The following is a 20274-nucleotide window of genomic DNA, read 5'->3' on the forward strand; positions in this document are numbered from 1 at the left end:
AAAAGAGGTAAAATAAAAAAAAAAGCAAATAAGACAGAGGTGACATAAAACATACAAACTGCTTAGTTTACTTGCTCATTCAAGCAAGTAAACTAAGCAGTGCCACCCTGTAGCACAGCGATGCCCATCGCAATGGGACCCCACTCAGCATATGCCGTGGCCCCCGGTGAGGGAAGCCACATCGCTGGTTTTCATTATTTACAAACGATGCTTGCATAAGTGAAGCAGCAAATCGAAAGCACAGCGTTGAATAGAGCTCTGTGATTGGTTCATGTGTCACCCAGTGCGTCCACGCGCACTGTGAGACCTCATAGTAATGTTTGTGAATAGGGCCGTAAGTTAGTGTCTAAGGTATGGTAGCGGTACGGGAGGGTGTTTTTGTGACGTCAAACTTCAGATCTCGTACGGATTTGTATGTTCTGCAATGACATGTCATAATTTATCAGTGTCACCCTCCCGTGCCGCTCTCATGCCTCAGGCACTGGACTGAGTTATGGGATAGACCTAAAACTACTCGCATTATTAAAATAGAAAAACTAAAAACTTTCGTCTGTTTTCATCACATCAAAATTGACGACAAAATGTTTACTAAAAAGTTGTTTATTTACCTAGCTGCTGCTTTATTTTTTATTAAAATTTGATAATGCTTGTTAAAAATACTTCTCATTTTTCACATTTAATTAGGTAAACGCGTTAACATAAATCAACGTAATATTAATAATCAACAGATCAATTTAGTTCATTAAATTTTTAAATCATTGTTTTATTTTTAAACTCTTGCGTGATTAAATATGTTGTGTTAATGAAAATAAGGCAAATCACTGTTTCATTTTTGATTCATTGAAAGGAAAAAGATAAAGGTTTAAAAATAATAAACAATATTATTTATAGCTTCGGCCCTGAAATTGAAGTAAAACAGTACGTAAATGTACTATACAGTAATAAATAATTATTCTTTTGTAAAACTAAGGCTAGTATTTATTTATAGTAATGTCTTTACAATTTACTCTCTTAGAAGTAGAACTTTTTTGTATAATTAGAAGTAGAATACATTTTTGTAGGAGTCTTCCACTGACTTGGCCCACTTTTAGCTTGGTCCACGGGCCAATTCGCTGGAAGACTCTTTCGTAGCAAATGTCATTAATAATACTGTTACTAAAGAATGCCTAATTCTAAGCATTCGTATTTTACATCCAGTTACTTAATCATTCTACGAAACTAATCATATTTCCACCTCTAATCCGAACCTGACCATATTTCCACCAACTTCGAAACTTATTGTCCCGAAGCAGCGGTAGGATTAATACTGGGACGTGTAAAAGTGCTTTTTAAAGGCCTATTTGCAAAAATAATTGAGTTTTGTGAGTTTTTTATGAGTTCTACTGATCACCATCTCGTGGTTTCCAGATCCCCGCACCAACGACTGGTTCCTGATCACCAGCCCGATCCCGGGACTGACCATCATCGGACTATACCTGTACTTCACGCTGAAATGGGGCCCGCGGTACATGGCCGACAAGAAACCCTTCCAGCTCCAGAAAACGCTGGTGGTGTACAACTTTATACAAGTCATTGTCAGCTGCTGGCTATTCTTTGAGGTAAATGGGTACTCACATACTAGTTCATTCGTTCGAACTCCTCCTATGTTCTTCTGATTAATTTCGTTGCGAATCCAATGACAGTTTTACTTTCTCCCGGGACAAACTTGACCTTCATTGGTTGGATTTTTGTGGCGGTCAAGCTGTAGATCCTGGCTACACAGGAGTTGCAGTGGTGGGAATGAGAGGTGGGAATAGTCCCGTAGTTCATTCGTTCGTTCGTTTCAGCCAAATGACGTCCACTGCTGGACAAAGGCCTCCCCCAACGCTTTCCATAGCGACCGGTTTTGCGTTGCCCGCATCCAGGTCCTTCCCATGACCTTCACCAGATCGTCGGTCCACTTAGTAGGAGGCCTGCCTCAGTGCCTACGCTACGTCTTCCGGCCTGTGGTTGCCACTCGAGAACTTTTTCTGCCCCAACGGCCATCGTCTCTACGACTTGATTTTAGCAATTCTGCTTACTATTACCACAGAATAATAATAAGTACTCTACTACGTACATACTAGTATTAGTATAAAATACGAATGTATTTCTGTATGTGTTTTCACGTGTGAGTCGCTGAAGCCAATGTTGATCAATTATTAATTGATTGATTTTGGTAGCGCTATAGAAGAAATTGTGATGGATTGATCTATAATTTTACACGCGATAAAATCATTATTTCACGTTTTTCATTTGTTATTAGAAAAGTAATAAGATTAAGCCTCACTTGCACCACCTTAACTTAACCGTAACTATAACTTTAACCGGTGTTTTATATGGAGTTTTACAGACTTTTAAATTTTGTTAAAGTAAACTAAATCTAAGTAGGCGAAGTTGTAAAACTGACAAATACGAGTAACTTACTTTACTTATAAACTTTTTTTAACATAATGTATTTTTTAAATTTTCCAGGGCCTAGACGCGGGTTGGTTGCGGACTTACAGCTGGAAATGTCAGCCAGTCGACTTCTCCCGGTCGCCGGAAGCAATGAGAGTACGTTCAAAAGTATTTTGACATTGTGCTGGTAGCTTCTTAGGGCTCCTTCCCATTGTAATCCAGTTTCGCGGGATGCAGGATCCCGCAAAACTGGACTATCCGAACGAATCGGGATTTGCGAAAACGGGGAACAAGCTCTTACATTAATGACAAGTCGTGGCGACTTACGATATGAAATTGTTTTTGAGTTTAAATTTTGCATGTTTTTAGAATAAGTAATGATGACTATTGCCGTATACTATGAGGTCTCACAGAACGAGTGGACGCACAGGGTGACACACGAACCAATCACAAAGCTCTATTCAAAGCTATTCGTTCGATTTGCTGCTTCACTAAGCAAGCATCGTTTGTGAATACGGGCGTATGTTGCGATCATTAAAAGGAAACAAAAATAGCCGTTATAGGAATTGTCGTAAGTGATAATTTATCGCTATTATAAATATTACTTATGTTTAATATAAACTACTTTTATAATCGTGACATGATGATTTATCCTCATAGGAAAACCATATAATAAAGTGATGATTTCCAGTCAATGTTCGCACCTGAACAATATTGTTCAGCAATTCATTTTAATGATATGAGGTTTCAGCTGATTATCGTTATAAAAGGCTAGTTATAAAGTTACAGTCTTATTATAAAGTACTTACTTATTTTCATGATTGAGTAAGCATGCTAACAATACCACAATAATGACGTTATCATAATAATGACGTTATTACAATAATGTCACTTTAAAATTACCTTAATTGTGTGTCGTTATGACTGATTGTAATAAGCCCGATTTTACTACAAATTAAAATTAGTCTATGCTAGTGTCTAAATCACCATTAGCTTTAGGCTGGATTGCACCATCTTACTTTAATAGTAACTATAACAATAACCGGTGATTTTTGTATGGAACTTGACCGATTTTTGACGTTTTTTAAAGTCAAAGTAAGATGGTGCAATCACTAATCAGTCTTAGTATATTTGTATCACTAAAGCTGAGTTGCACCACCTTATTTTAACCATAACAGTAACAATAACCTCTGCTTTTTGTATGGAGTTTGAAAGATTTTTGACGTTTGTCAAAGTTATACTAAGATGGTGCAACTAAGCCTTAAGGTATGAAAAACCCAAACATCAATAAATACTTGTGGCAACATTATATTGTGTATTCGTGTAGCTAATGACGGCGATTATCCTCAACATAAGATCTAGTTAATTAGTAAAGTAAGATGTAATAATTATGGTACGACGTAAAAACTGTCAGTAAAGAGGAAAAAAATACAAATTGGTGCTAAATATAGGTTAGCTTACGAGTTCGTTCGTTTCAGCCAAATGACGTCCACTGCTGGACAAAGGCCTCCCCTAAAGTTTTCTACAATGAACGGTCCTGCCCTGCCCGCNATTAATACTGGGACGTGTAAAAGTGCTTTTTAAAAGCCTATTTGCAAAAATAATTGAGTTTTGTGAGTTTTTTATGAGTTCTACTGATCATCATCTCGTGGTTTCCAGATCCCCGTACCAACGACTGGTTCCTGATCACCAGCCCGATCCCGGGACTGACCATCATCGGACTATACCTGTACTTCACGCTGAAATTGGGCCCGCGGTACATGGCCGACAAGAAACCCTTCCAGCTCCAGAAAACGCTGGTGGTGTACAACTTTATACAAGTCATCGTCAGCTGCTGGCTGTTCTTTGAGGTAAATGGGAACTTACATACTACACTCGGCATCAAATAAATTGCACCTCCCGCAACAAGCACTTTTCAAACGTATGCATCCCCACTTTCCACCAACATTGGTACCATTTGAAAGCCTAGTTCCAAACTTCATTTCATTAAAGGAAAGGTTTTTACCCCAAAAATATGTCTTTAGAAGGATCCAGAGTATAGGTACAAAAATAGGTAGTTAAGCTTGAGCCAACTTTTATGGCTATAAAACTGTTAAGTTGGGATTAATTGCTATCCATCTGTTAAAGAGGACACGTGAGATTATTATTTGGTTTTATAACCATAAAAATTGGTCTAATTGATCGCAGAGGTGAGCCCAAAGTGAGGTTTTTTTTCAAGTCACATTTATAGTATGTTAATAATTTATTAAGAAATGAAATGTGTTTTTCTTTAAGGATATTTATTGGACTTTCAAATAATACCAATATTGTTGGAGCACCATGATTGTGTCAGAAGAAAATCTTTAAATCGCGTCGCAGAAGGTGCGATTTATTTCATGTTGAGTGTAGTTCATTCGTTCGTTTCAGCCAAATGACGTCCACTGCTGGACAAAGGCCTCCCCCAAACGCTTTCCATAGCGACCGATCTTGCGCTGCCCTCATCCAGGTTCTTCCCACGACCTGCACCAGATCGTCGGTCCACTTAGTAGGAGGCCTGCCTACGATACGTCTTCCGGCCTGTGGTTGCCACTCGAGAACTTTTTTCCATTCAACGGCCATCGTCTCTACGACTTGATTTTAGCAATTCTGCGTACTACTACGTATGTACCTACTAGTAGCATAAAATACGAATGTATTTCTGAATGTGTTTTCAAGTGTAAATCGCTGAAGCCAATGTTGATCAATCATCGATTGATTGATTTTGGTAGCGTTATAGATGAAATTGTGATGGATTGATCTGTAATTTTACACAAGATAAAATCATAATTTCACGTTTTTCATTTCTTATTAGAAAAGTGTTAAGATTAAGCCTTACTTGCACCACCTTAACTTAACCGTAACTATAACTTTAACCGGTGTTTTATATGGAGTTTTACAGATTTTTGAAGTTTGTTAAAGTAAGCTAAATCTAAGTAGGCGAAGTTGTAAAACTGACAAATACGAGTAACTTACTTTACTTATTAACTCATCTTTTTTTAACATAATGTATTTTTTAAATTTTCCAGGGCCTGGACGCGGGTTGGTTGCGGACTTACAGCTGGAAATGTCAGCCAGTCGACTTCTCCCGGTCGCCGGAAGCAATGAGAGTACGTTCAAAATTATTTTGACATTGTGCTAGTAGCTTTCTTAGGACGAGCCCTATGGTAATCCAGTTTTGAAGTAGTAATGCAGGATCCCACAAAACTGGACTATCCGAACGAATCGGAATTTGCAATTGGGTATTTGTCAACACTTCCCAATAATTCAAAAGCACAACATTTTTAAAAAGGCACTTCATTCTGGTTTTAAAAACTAAATTATTTTAAAATTACATGAAAATTAAGATTTTTGGTTGTTTAATTGAGTTGACAAAATAATGACATCACTAGTAGTAGTCACTAGTATTGCCATACAAATCTATAGGAGTCTCGTTTTGACAGTTTCAAAAAGTAAGTCAATCGATTGGTGGTGGCAAATACGCTATGCTATACTATCAATATTTGCCTGCAAAAAACGGGGAACAAACCCTTACATTACCTAATGGCAAGTCGTGGCGACTTACAATATGAAATTGTGTTTGAGTTTTAATTTTGCATGGTTTTAGAATAAGTTATGACGAGTATTGCCGTATACTATGAGGTCTCACAGTACGAGTGGACGCACAGGGTGACACACGAACCAATCACAGAGCTCTATTCAAAGCTATTCGTTCGATTTGCTGCTTCACTAAGCAAGCATCGTTTGTGAATACGGGCGTACGTTGCGATCATTTAAAGGAAACAAAAACAGCCGTTATAGTAATTGTAGTAAGTGATAATTTATCACTATCTATATATATAAAAGAAAGTCGTGTTAGTTACTCCACTTATAACTCAAGAACGGCTGAACCGATTTAGCTGAAAATTGTCAGGGAGGTAGTTTAGAGCCAGGAGAAGGACATAGGATACTTTTTATCCAGTTCGAAATTTAAAAAAAAAGTCTGCTTATTTATTGCCATTAAGGCGGAACAAAGTTCGCCGGGTCAGCTAGTTATAAATATTACTTATGTTTAATATAAACTACTTTTATAATCGTGACATGATGATTTATCCTCATAGGAAAACCATATAATAAAGTGATGATTTCCAGTCAATGTTCGCACCTGAACAATATTGTTCAGCAATTCATTTTAATGACGTGAGGTTTCAGCTAATTATCGTCATAAAAGGCTAGTTATAAAGTTACAGTCATATTACAGAGTACTTACTTATTTTCATGATTGAAGTAGTAGGATTAGTACGATAATAATGATTTTAACGTGGTAATATATCTAGTAAAGGCAATTATGCAGTCGATAATGCTACATTAAAATTACTTAGATTGTGTCCTTACAACTGATTGTATCAAGTCCGATTTTACTTAGGTCTAGACTTAGTATATTTTGTAGCACTAAAGGTATAAAAACCCAAACATCAATAAATACTTGTGGCAACATTATATTGTGTATTCGTGTAGCTAATGATGGCGATTATCTTCAACATAAGATCCAGTTAATTAGTAAAGTGAGATGTAATAATTATCATACGACGTAAAAACTGTCAGTAAAGAGGAAAAAAATACAAATTGGTGCTAAATATAGGTTAGCTTACGAGTTCGTTCGTTCGTTCGTTTCAGCCAAATGACGTCCACTGCTGGACAAAGGCCTCCCCTAAAGTTTTCCACAGTGAACGGGCCTGCACTGCCCGCATCCAGGCTCTTCCCGCGACCTTTACCAGATCGTCGGTCCACCTAGTAGAAGGCCTGTCCATGTTACGTCTTCCAGCCCGTGATCGCTACTCGAGAGCTTTTCTGCCCCAACGGCCATCGTCTTACTTGCGCGTAGATTTAGGCTGAGTTGCGCCACCTAACTTTAACGGTAATTATAACGATAACCGGTGCTTTTTGTATGGAATTTGACAGATTTTTGACATTTGTCACAGTTAAAATAAGATGGTGCAACCCAGCCTTAGCATTTAATTTTTATCGCTCATCAGCTGGCGCCTCTGTAAAGTAAGGTCCTATGACTCGCTAGTGGCTTACGCCCGTAAAACGAAATGATGCTTGCTTAAGTGAAGTAGCAAATCGAACGCATAGCGTTGAATAGAGCTCTGTGATTGATTCGTGTGTGACCCTTAGCGTCCACGCGCACTGTGAGACCTCATGGTAATGTTGTAAGATAATGGCGCTAACTGGATAGCGCTGAAGCGGTAGCAGGACTATTATTTGCACTGACTAGGGTGATAAAACTATAGAGTGAGTGAGCACAAAAAAGATAGCCTTCTTTACTGTCTTTAGTTTCGTTTAGAATTATTGATATTAGATGCTGATTTCTAGCTCTTTCGAGTGTGAGCTAGAAATCGGTATCTAGAAATATCATCATAATATATACCTTGTCTTCTGTTACGTGCATGTGTGCTAAATTGTGAATTTCATTCATTTATACCTTTTTCTATATTTTTCGAAATTATTCTAGTAGTACCTACTAAGTTTTCAGTCCCTTCTTTTGATGTAATAGCAATGTTCATTTTCGTGCAACTTACGTTACTCATTTTAGATAGGAGGCGAATTATTTAAAATACTTCATTTATGGAAAACACAATACATGAGTTTGTGAATACATTTAAAAAGGAAAAAACAAATTATGTATCTGCATTTCAAAATACACTTCACCCTTTGGTCATCATCATTTCAGCCATAGGACGTCCACTGCTGAACATAGGCCTCCCCCAATGATTTCCACGTTGATCGATTGGTAGCGGCCTGCGTCCAGCGCTTCCCTGTTACCTTTACGATGTTGTCGGTCCACCTTGTAGGTGGATGTCCTACGCTGCGTTTTCCGGTACGCGGCCTCCATTCCAGAACCTTGCTGCCCCATTCTGCGTACTATGTACCCTGCCCATTGCCACTTCAGCTTGCTAATTGTTTGGTCATAGCATATTTTATTTCTTTTTCCAGGTCGCCAGAGGCGTCTACATCTACTTCCTGGCAAAGATATCCGAACTGCTAGATACAGTTTTCTTCGTCATCAGGAAAAAAGAGCGGCAGATCACGTTCCTCCATTTGTACCACCACACAGTCATGCCGATGATTTCGTGGGGGGCCACGAAGTACTACCCCGGGGGCCACGGGACCCTCATAGGGGTCATCAACTCGTTCGTCCACATCATCATGTACACGTACTACATGTTGGCAGCCATGGGACCCCAATACCAGAAGTTTCTGTTTTGGAAACGGCATATTACAACTTTGCAAATGGTAAGTGTTATGGAATGATTTAGATAGGTATTAAGTTCTTTTAATATGCATACCTACGTGGAAAAACAAAATTAAGTACATAAAGCACGACGATTACAGATAATCGGGTCTGGTCTGGTCAAAATGAGCATGCATATCAAGCTGGGTTGCACCATTTTACTTTAGCTTTGACAAACGTCAAAAATCTGTCAAACTCCATACAAAAACCACCGGTTATCGTTAAAGTTACGGTGAAAGTTGGGTGGTGCAACTCAGCCTAAGAAATAAGCTAAAAAAACAGCGACTCGCTCGACACAAAATATTTCTTATAATAGACATTCGAGGAAATTTTTGTCAATTTTATTTATATTTTAGTGGATTCTATCGATTATTACGCACTTTGGATAATAATGACTAATGTTGGTACTTGCTTGCTTTAGCATGGCTCGCCATCTGCAACATTAATTACTTGAAGGAAATTGATCCATAACTTCGAATTCTTCCTGTCGATCAATTTCGCCGTCGGTCTAATGGCTGCACTGGTACCTAGGTTTTCATAACTGAAATCGGTCAAACACGACAAAACTTACAATGACCGTCACAAACCATGAACAAGTCGTTAGCCAAAAAACGTATTTACTTCTTTATTTAGTAATAACATACACGTAGAGAAAAGTCCATTTGTTCTTGCATTTTTTCAAAAGTTCATTCACTTTTTTTTTTCAAAAATGTATGCAGTCTTTCGCTTTGACGTGATATTTGGGATCGAAATAAAAAAATACTACGATTTTTTTTTTCAATTGATATTTTTTTAAGACACTGTGGTTTTTAGATACCCTTGACTTTATGTAGGTTTTTTACTTTAAATGAGTCAGGGATTCTTAGTTATTTTCTAGAATAACTCGCGTGAATACGTGACAAATAAAACAGCAATGACATGGAAAAATTCATAAAAAGAAAAAACAATAATAATTGCGGTTTCTTTTTAATATTTTTGGAGGCGGCACCAGCTGCCTAAGGTTAGTTAAATAAAAGAGCGAGCAAAAAATATTTTTCTGAGTTTGAAACAGTCGTTGACTTGCCAAAAACAATTGCGCACTTTTTTTAACTTGAATTTTAAGCGAATTGACGTAAATTTTACTGAAATTGCGTGTTTTACCAGTTTTTAGTATGTAGGTACATCGATAATTAATATTGTGTTTTCATAAGTGTCGAGTACGAAGTTCATTTTTATAGTAGACGTATGTATTATTATTATAGGTCACCTTTAAAGTGCAAGGCTTTTTTACTTATCCTTGTGTCAGACAACGTTTTTTTGTTTTGTTTTTTATAGAGTTTTTCTTTTCATTTAATTTCACTTTTCCTGGGCTTCGTATAACTATTACCTATATTATGAAGTAGCCCATGTATAAAAGAAAGTCGTGTTAGTTACACCACTTATAACTCAAGAACTTCTGAACCGATTTAGCTGAAAATTGTCAGGGAGGTAGTTTAGAGCCAGAAGAAGGACATAGGATACTTTTTATCCCGTTCGAAATAAAAAAAAAGTCTGCTTATTTATTGCCATTAAGGCGGAACAAAGTTCGCCGGGCCAGCTAGTTTTCTCATAATTAATAAATAAAATAAATAAATCGCTCAATTATGTCAGTACCTGAGTTATGTGAGTGGCACAGGAGAGGTGACAGTGACATTGTGACGTGACAGAGCATACAAATCTGTAGGATATCTGAGGTCTCGCTGACATTTGACTGTCAAAAACTCCCGTGCCGCTCCAATACCTCAGTAACTAAGGCTGAGTTGCGCCATCTTACTTTTAACTTTAACAAACGTCAAAAATCTGTCAAACTCTATACAAAAACACCGGTTATTGGCATAGTTACTGTTAAAGTAAGTAAAAAACAAATAAAAAAAATAATAAAAAAAACATTTATTTGAACCAAAAGTTACATTATGCATTGTATTACCTACTTATGCTAAAGTTACAAAAAGTGGCATGAAGTTGGTGCAACTCAGCTTAATTCAGTTATACGCTAGACCTTATATAGTTACCGTATGTTGTTGTACTGCCATTCATAGCCTAAGAAAATTGTGTTTTATGCTCTGGGTCTTGAATTCTTTTCTTCTTTTCTTCCAGCTGCAGTTCTGCATAGCGTTCCTGCACTCCTCCCAGCTTCTGTTCTACGACTGCGGCTACCCACGGTGGTCGGTCGTCTTCACCCTACCCAACTCAATATTCTTCTACTACTTATTCTACGACTTCTACTACAAAGCTTACGGCAAGCCTGCCGAAAGAATACAGAATACTGCAGCACCAAAAGAAGATAAAGAATACGTGAAACAAGAATACAAAGTCGCCAATGGGATCAAAAACGGGAAGATCAGTGATGGAAAGAAAGTGGACTAATAACGGTGTAAATACGAATTTAGAAGTAGGCTACAGGAATTCTACTGGTTCTCACTCTTCAAGTTACATGTCTATGTACATATTTAAGGAAATGTGCTGATATAGATGTGATAAAATGGTATTTCTTATAAATAGTCGACTGTTCTTCTTTGTCGATTAACATTATTTTGTTTACGATTGTTTTGTTTACTCGTGTATCGTTCGCAAGATTATTACTGATAAAGAATTTTAATAAACCTGCCACTTAAAGAATATAATGTAAAAATTAATAGGTTCTTCTGACACTTCTAAAACTTACACGTGTATATTTTTTATATAATACGAATTTAGAAGTAAAAACCTATTGTAAATAGATATATTTAAAAAAGTAAACTGCTTTGATGTCACAGCCTTGATCATAATAGCATTTTTTTATAGCAATAGCAAAATTTGTGTACAAAATAAAATATGAATATTGAAATCTATTCAAGTTTACTTTTTATAAGCACTCATAGAATATTCTAGGGTTTGTAAAAAGAAATATGATTTTCAAAAAATAGGAATTGTTTTCTCGTTGAGACTACGGTATAATTTATGAACTGATTGTTTTAACGCCATTTTTTGCAGTAGTGTAAAGAAGAAGAAAATAAAAAGATGTAAGGCCCCCAACACACCCGCGTTCATGCTCTGTGATGTTTTCGACGCGCATCATGTGTCAATACTATCTTGCATGTGTGATTGGGGCCTTGCTTCTTTACGTCTGTAATGATGACGTATTAAATACCATTAAAATATGGTGCTGTGTGCCTACCATGAGTTTACGTTAGGTGTGCTCGCTAGCGACTGCGTAAAAAAAATGACATTTAAATGTATGACATATTGTGCAGCGCCCCTAACGGCTACTTTCAAGAAATAAAATCTTCATATAATTTTTTGACGTATTCGCTAGCGAGCTCACCTAACGTAAACCCATGGTAGGCACACTGATAGCAGTTTGTGTTTTTCCTTTAACGATGTATGTTAAAATATGTTTCTGCCTTCGATTCTAGCAACTGTGTATTATGTACTTTGTCTAGGGTGAAATGTTTTAGTTACTTTATCTTGTAAGGCAAATGCTCAATTTTCTAATGTAGTTGACACAGAAGTGATGCTTCTGCTATTATTGAAAAATATGTTACCAGTATGTAAAAGTTCTATATAGCAATAAATTTGTTTTTACTGTATTGATCTCGTAAAAATTTTAAAATGCAATGAAAGAAGCATCATGAACTCTACAACTACATCCAGAGAAAAACAAACCAGTGTTTTTTAATGGGATTTTAGGAAACAGTTCTCGTACTTTTATATAAAATAGATAGATTATTATACTATATCATGTCGTCCAACCTAATAGACTAAGAGCTAGTGAACACCAGACTTATGTACACTCGCGAGCAAAACTATGGAATCACTTACATGAAGTTGTTTCCACGCGAACTTGTGTACTAACAAATTTGTTATTAACAAAAAAAGTGGCACCATTTCAAAGATTAAACTTTTATCTTTAAATTGATACCAAATTAATTTAAATCACACCAGTATTTAAAAAGATATCCCGGCTGATGTGAAGAAGTAACGAAAAAGACATGTATGAACTGTTTGATACGTCGCGAGTTGCGGCCTATTTAGCCCCTATAAAAGCACGCGTTTTTAGATTTTTGCTTTCACACGTTGATTCATACACATCTCCGCTTCTTTTGACACTTAACCTGGGATTCTACACCTTCAGAAGCAGCACAAATCGTTGCACTATTGCAAGAAAGGCNGTCTGGCGTTCACTAGCTCTAAACCTCGATTCACACATATCAGTGAAGCCACAGTTCCGTCACAGTGTCCGCTCAGTTCAGTATCAGTGTAGCACTGATGTGTCAGTGAAATATTTTGAATATTTTAAAATGTCAGAGAGCTGTTTCAATTTTCTTGTTCAGAAACTATGCACTGAGAGCACTGTGTCGTCACTGACACTGACAAGTAGGGATGCGTTCATAGAAACTGTATGAAAGAATATTTCGCACTGTGCCGGTACTGAGCCTGAACTGTGACTTCACTGATATGTGTGAATCGAGCTTTAGTCTATAATAGAACATTTAATAGACAGTGATCGTCATTTATTTTTACGAGATCAATCAATAAAACTTAGTAGATATATTATTAATCGCGTTAAACAAATGGCATACAAAGTTGTATTTAGAGTAGTAATTAAGTAAGCACATATTAAAAGGTATTTTACTATTTTAACGTCTCTTCCAAAACGAGATACAGGACTCTCGATGGTTGATAAATAATATATACGACTCTAGGTACTAAGATTTAAAATTTAAATTTGCTGTAAGGAATGTATGACATTTTAAAATTCTTGTCAATTAATGTGAAAACTTGTAGTTTGTTTAGCATTTTCAAGCAGTATTGAATGTCTTCCAAATGTTTCTTCTATTGGACAGCTAATAGCAGAAGGGTCTTAAATTGTTATTGCATACTTATCAACTTCCATAATGACAAGCTTGAATTTATGCTGTACCACTAAGTATCATTTGAGAGTGCAATGTATCTAAGATTAGAAAGTTTAAGGTAGACTTTCGTACACTGACGTTGAACGAAGTCGCACGCGATTTGTAGTATAAGTTATAGAACGTGTGTATCAAACATGGTCGCATGTTCAATATCTTCGTCGAATGACGCTTTTGTCAGCAGCGCAAGTCTGACGCACTTCTCTGTATTGCACAAACGTTGGCCTCAACACTGCTGCCAATGCCAATCATCCAACGTGTGGGTCTAGAAAATATTAGCACGGACGTTGGGACAACTTCACGTTGGCCCTGACGGGTTAAGACTAGTGTAAGCCAACGTGTAAACGCCTTAAGAAATTTATCGCCCAATGTTGTTACAAGCATTGGTGGCAATGTGTGGTGTCGGGTAAGCCAGTATCTTTGCCAAGCGGTAGGAAAAGTAGAGTTGGTGGTAGAGCTCGGAAAGCTAAGGATTGATAAAAAAGATTGCGAATAATATCCATGCAACCACATTATCCACAACTATTGGATGAACTGCCAAGAGAAATCTTGAGACTTCAAAGTATGACCCTTTGAGATGTATTTTTGATGTATAAAGTTCGAATACGAATAGATTAGTAAACCTTTGGCCATTCTTACACTTTCCCGGACAGTAACCCAGACACAATAGAAGTTTATTTGTTATGACGGCTAGTATAGCAGTTCACTGTCCAGGAAAGTGTTAAACGGTTAGTTTTAATGTAAATTCAATACCTAACAAATACTACAAAATACTTTTTCAAATTAAAAAATAAGTAACGCATTAAGAATTTGACTATTTAAGTTGATAAGTGTGCAATAATTTAAATATTGACTGAACTTAGTCACGAAAATCTCTGACTGTAAATTATTAGGATTTTCAAATAACTAATAGTTGTGTTAAAGGTTATGAAGTGTACAATATTGTATGATTTAATTATATGCGTTATACAATACATGCCTGCCTTTTAATTTCCGATTACATGCCAGCATCATCATCATCATCATTCAGCCACAGGACGTCCACTGCTGAACATAGGCCTCCCCCAATGACTTCCACATCGCACGGTTGGTAACGGCCTGCATCAAGCGGTTTCCTGCTACCTTTTTCAGGTCGTAGGTCCACCTTGTGGGTGGACGTCCCACGCTGCGTTTTCCGGTATCTACGTGACCTCTACTCCAGAACCTTGCTGCCCCATCGACCGTCAGTCCGTGCCAGCATCTATACCATAATCTATACTAATATTATTTCAGTGTTAGATAGCCCATTTATCGAGGAAGACTATAGGATATTATAATTCACTATCTTTCCGCCCGCGGCTTCGCCCGCGTGGAATTTTGTCTGTCACAGAAAAACTTTATCGCGCGCGTCCCTGTTTCAAAAACCGGGATAAAAACTATCCTATGTTCTTTCCCGGGACTCAAACTATCTCTATGCCAAATTTCATCAAAATCGGTTGCGAGGTTTAAGCGGGAAAGCGTAACAGACAGACAGACAGACAGACAGACAGACAGACAGACAGACAGACAGAGTTACTTTCGCATTTATAATATTAGTTGGGATNTTATGTAGTTTCATAAAAGCTGAAAGTTTGTCAGCGCATGCTCCCACATAGGTAAGATTTGGGTCATCGTGGCTTTAGCAGCTGCCCTAAAATGGTTTTCTGGCAATCAATGAAGTGGTAGCAGCAAGTGGTATAAAATAAAGTAGGTCTGGCGTTCACTAGCTCTAAACCTCGATTCACACATATCAGTGAAGCCACAGTTCCGTCACAGTGTCCGCTCAGTTCAGTATCAGTGTAGCACTGATGTGTCAGTGAAATATTTTGAATATTTTAAAATGTCAGAGAGCTGTTTCAATTTTCTTGTTCAGAAACTATGCACTGAGAGCACTGTGTCGTCACTGACACTGACAAGTAGGGATGCGTTCATAGAAACTGTATGAAAGAATATTTCGCACTGTGCCGGTACTGAGCCTGAACTGTGACTTCACTGATATGTGTGAATCGAGCTTTAGTCTATAATAGAACATTTAATAGACAGTGATCATCATTTATTTTTACGAGATCAATCAATAAAACTTAGTAGATATATTATTAATCGCGTTAAACAAATGGCATACAAAGTTGTATTTGGAGTAGTAATTAAGTAAGCACATATTAAAAGGTATTTTACTATTTTAACGTCTCTTCCAAAACGAGATACAGGACTCTCGATGGTTGATAAATAATATATACGACTCTAGGTACTAAGATTTAAAATTTAAATTTGCTGTAAGGAATGTATGACATTTTAAAATTCTTGTCAATTAATGTGAAAACTTGTAGTTTGTTTAGCATTTTCAAGCAGTATTGAATGTCTTCCAAATGTTTCTTCTATTGGACAGCTAATAGCAGAAGGGTCTTAAATTGTTATTGCATACTTATCAACTTCCATAATGACAAGCTTGAATTTATGCTGTACCACTAAGTATCATTTGAGAGTGCAATGTATCTAAGATTAGAAAGTTTAAGGTAGACTTTCGTACACTGACGTTGAACGAAGTCGGACGCGATTTGTAGTATAAATTATAGAACTTGCGTATAGAACATGGTCGCATGTTCAATGTCTACGTCGAATGACGCTTTTGTCAGCAGGCAAGTCTGACGTACTTCTCTGTATGGCACAAACGTTGGCCTCAACACTGGTGCCAATGCCAATCATCCAACGTGTGGGTCTAGAAAATATTAGCACCGACGTTGGAACATCTTCACGTTGGCTCTGACGGGTTAAGGCTAGGTGTAAGCCAACATGTGAACGCCCTAAGAAATTTATCGCCCAACGTTGTTACAAGCATTGGTGGCAATGTGTGGTGTCGGGGTAAGCCAGTATCTTTGCCAAGCGGTAGGAAAAGTAGAGTTGGTGGTAGAGCTGGAAAAGCTAAGGATTGAAAAAACAAAAGATTGCGAATAAGATACCATGAAACCACATTATCCACACCTATTCGGATGAATTGTAGAGAGAAATCTTTAGACTTTAAAGTATAAGACCCTTTGAAACGTATTTTTGATGTATAGAGTTCGAATACGAATAGATTAGTAAACCTTTGGCCATTCTTACACTTTCCCGGACAGTAAGGCCCAGAACAGACGGTGAAACGCAACTGCAACGAAACTGCAACTGCTAGTTACTTTTGAGTTGCATCTAAGTTTCTGCCATAGCGTCCGTTGAGAGACCACACATGACGCGACCAGTTTGAAACTTTCAGTTTCAGTTTTATTCATCAGAATCATCAGAAAGTTGCAGTTTCGTTGCAGTTGCATTTAACCGTCTGTTCTGGGCCTTACCCAGACACAATAGAAGTTTAATTGTTATGACTATGCTAGCAGTTCACTGCCCAGGAAAGTGTTAAACGGTTAGTTTGATTGTAAATGTAAATTCAATAGGTACCTAACAAATACTACAAAATACTTTTTCAAATTAAAAAATAAGTGACGCATTAAGAATTTGACTATTTAAGTTGATAAGTGTGCAATAATTTAAATATTGACTGAACTTAGTCACGAAAATCTCTGACTGTAAATTATTAGGATTTTCAAATAACTAATAGTTGTGTTAAAGGTTATGAAGTGTACAATATTGTATGATTTAAATATAGGTATGCGTTATACAATACGTGAATGTCTTTTCATTTCCGATTACATGCCAGCATCATCATCATCATCATTTCAGCCACAGGACGTCCACTGCTGAACATAGGTCTCCCCCAATGACTTCCACATCTCACGGTTGGTAACGGCCTGCATCAAGCGCCTTCCTGCTACCTTTGTCAGGTCGTCGGTCCACCTTGTGGATGGACGTCCCACGCTACGTTTTCCGGTACCTACGTGGCCTCCACTCCAGAACCTTGCTGCCCTATCGACCGTCAGTCCGTGCCAGCATCTATACCATAATCTATACTAATATTATTTCAGTGTTAGATAGCCCATTTATCGAGGAAGACTATAGGATATTATAATTCATGATGCTAAGTAACTTTTCTACGTGGACGAAGTCGCGGGCAGAAGCTATTTATTTTAGAAAATGACATTTATACAAATCTACAACTATTAATATATGAGTATACACATCTTCTTTGAATCTTAGGTAATTATAATTTGACATTGACTTAATTTTTTTTATTTATATTTATGTAATTTTATTAATCTTGTTATTTGACCTTGATATAATTCAGTGTTATCTTTTAAAGAATATGGAATTAGTCATTACACTTTTGAGTTGCAATTATAAATATTATTTTGGCTCGCCCGCGTGAAATTCAGTTTATCACAGATAGACTTACCAATGCAATTGATCTATGAACTCAATATCATTATAGTGATAGCCCATTATGATATTTTGGTATATAAACAATATTACTACAAAGTTTGCCTAGCCATTTTTTACGTGAAAGTGCAACAAACATCTACCCACCTCACAAATTTTAATATCATCATCATCTCAGCCATAGGACGTCCACTGCTGAACATAGGCCTCCCCAATGCTTTTCATGTTGCCCGGTTGGTAGCGGCCTGCGTCCACAATTTTCACATCTATAATATTAGCAGGTTACATAATTTTGTGATTAATATGCTATTTTTTAAAGTTACACGAGGACATTGTAGAAACCAATAGGTANGTACATTGTAGAAACCAATAGGTACTCTCATAGGTACCGTGTTTGACGCAAATAAAGATTTTATTCTTATCATTTTTCTTAAAAAATACCTTTGTATTTACCAAAGTACAAGTAAGTACATTCTGATACAGCACAGAACAATTTTATTGATTGAATATACAAATACCATAAGTATTTTTCAGGCTTATGTAATGCCCAAATGCCAAGGCCAAGCCTAAAATACAAGGTGGGGCAAAAGTAGTCATCCGATGTTCCTGTACTTACAGTAACTTACAACTGAAAAACTTTAGTTCCAGTAAGGACAATCTGTTCAGGTGGGGATTCTTGGATGGCTCAAACTTAGAGTGCAAGTGTGGCTTTGTTCCCCAGTCGACGAAGCACATGATGTCGTGCCCTCGTGCCCAAACAACTGCACGCAGGAAGATTTCCACCAGCTCGCACTAAGCGTTTCGACGACTCGTTTATAATGCGAACAGCTAGGGGACTGGAATTCGCTGCCTACAACACTATACTCCGGGCGTTTTCAAGGCGAGAGTGAATATAACAGGGCAGATATGTACCATCCTAGACTGCATCTCACTTAACACCAGGTGCGATTGCCTTGTCTAGCATAAAAAAAAAAGATTTTATGAAGGCTACTGACAACGGAGTTTTGGGCTGACACTGTGTAGGTATGTTGTCGACACGACAAGAAGAAGAATCCATTAGATTAGCCATCAATCGAGAAGATGAATCACACAAGTGGCCGCCGTCAGCATTTCTGACCATGCTGGCTCTTTTCGGCATTTGCCATCACTTTTGATTTCATCACTTCATTCATCAGATGCTTTCATGTTTACGTAAACACGAGACTTCAAAAAATTTCACAAAAAACGTCTGGTACGGTCAAATCGGGTGATCTTGGCGGCCAGTGCAAATCGCCAAAACGATGGATTAAGCGACCCGAAAATGCCTGTTTCTATATTTTATAAGACGAGTCTTAATACACACTTTTAGCTTGTTCACTGGCCAAGTCACTGGTAGTTTTCATATAGTAGGGAAATAACTACTAACACAAGCATAATATTATGTTCCATACAAATTACTAAATATTATTAAAAAAAACTGCACACTTTAATACAAAGACATTAACAAAATTGGTAATAAAAATACGTTCAACCTGATACGACTTTCTCATTAATCTGAGTTAGGTTTCAGATTAGATTCAGAGCTCCGGTAAGTATATGCGAAATTAAATGCCAAAGTATGGTTTTCACTTTCGACTCGTAGAGTTGTTTTTCCGAATTGTTTTTACCTTTGGTATACACATAAAAATAAGCATGCAAAATATTGTTTCGCCTTGGACTCGTAGACCTGGTGAGCTAATAACCAAAATTCTGCTTACGCTTAAACTTTGGAATGAAAAAACTTCTGTCAACCTCCTTTTGTTAGTAATAACCTTTGCGTATTCATATTCAATAAAAAAACAGTAACTCTTGGAGTTTTAGGGTACGTATTGGCAAATAAATTGAACCGACTTAAATTAAAAAATAAGGTGTAGCGATTCTTCACATACATTATTGTTAATATCTTCTTATATGTATGAGGCTAATGCCTATTGGCTACTACGATTATTACACATAATTTCGTTAATTATGTGATTAATCTAAACTTATTTTTTTATCTAGACTATTACAGCATGTCAAAAATCCCAGGCCTACCTTGTTATGGGACCATAACATATCTCATGTTAGAAAAATAATGATTCGTGGTCGCAGTGTAAAGTGTAAGCAGGCTACCACTCGGTGGACTGACGATCTGGTAGGTATTATATAGGTCGCCGGAAGCGCCTGGAAGGGGGCAGCACAGGACCAGTCTACCTGAAAATAAGGGATGGTATATTATATTATTTGGAATTTCATGTTTGTAATTAAAAAAAAGTTAATAGTTCATAAGTTTAGTTGTTTCTTAAGTTTTGCTTTATGTGACAGCTTTATGCTTCA

At 37.1% G+C, this 20274-nt stretch overlaps 1 protein-coding gene and 1 long non-coding RNA gene across 4 annotated transcripts in view; one reads left to right on the top strand and one right to left on the bottom strand.

Moving 5' to 3' along the window:
* Positions 1–11261, top strand: part of sit (stuck in traffic) — a 44329-nt gene extending 33068 nt beyond the window's left edge. For 2 of the 3 annotated variants that reach the window (XM_028306732.1, XM_028306733.1), the window contains exons 3-6: positions 4078–4268; positions 5463–5543; positions 8410–8709; positions 10823–11261. In XM_028306732.1, the coding sequence (XP_028162533.1) occupies positions 4078–4268; positions 5463–5543; positions 8410–8709; positions 10823–11092 (842 nt within the window). In that variant the 3' untranslated portion in view covers positions 11093–11261. Of the gene's footprint in view, positions 1–1407; positions 1599–2493; positions 2575–4077; positions 4269–5462; positions 5544–8409; positions 8710–10822 lie in introns of all 3 variants that reach the window. The other variant, XM_028306734.1, reaches the window with a different exon arrangement.
* Positions 11262–13235: 1974 nt separating this feature from the next.
* Positions 13236–17274, bottom strand: LOC114354384 (uncharacterized). Its single transcript, XR_003656016.1, has 2 exons — positions 17065–17274; positions 13236–14370 (listed from the first exon to the last, which is right to left on the bottom strand). It is a non-coding gene; the product is annotated as an uncharacterized LOC114354384 (long non-coding RNA).
* Positions 17275–20274: the final 3000 nt, after the last annotated feature.

Source organism: Ostrinia furnacalis, unplaced genomic scaffold, assembly GCF_004193835.3.
Source record: "Ostrinia furnacalis isolate ACB-3 unplaced genomic scaffold, ASM419383v2 OfSCF2047, whole genome shotgun sequence".
Taxonomy (NCBI): Eukaryota; Metazoa; Arthropoda; class Insecta; order Lepidoptera; family Crambidae; genus Ostrinia; species Ostrinia furnacalis.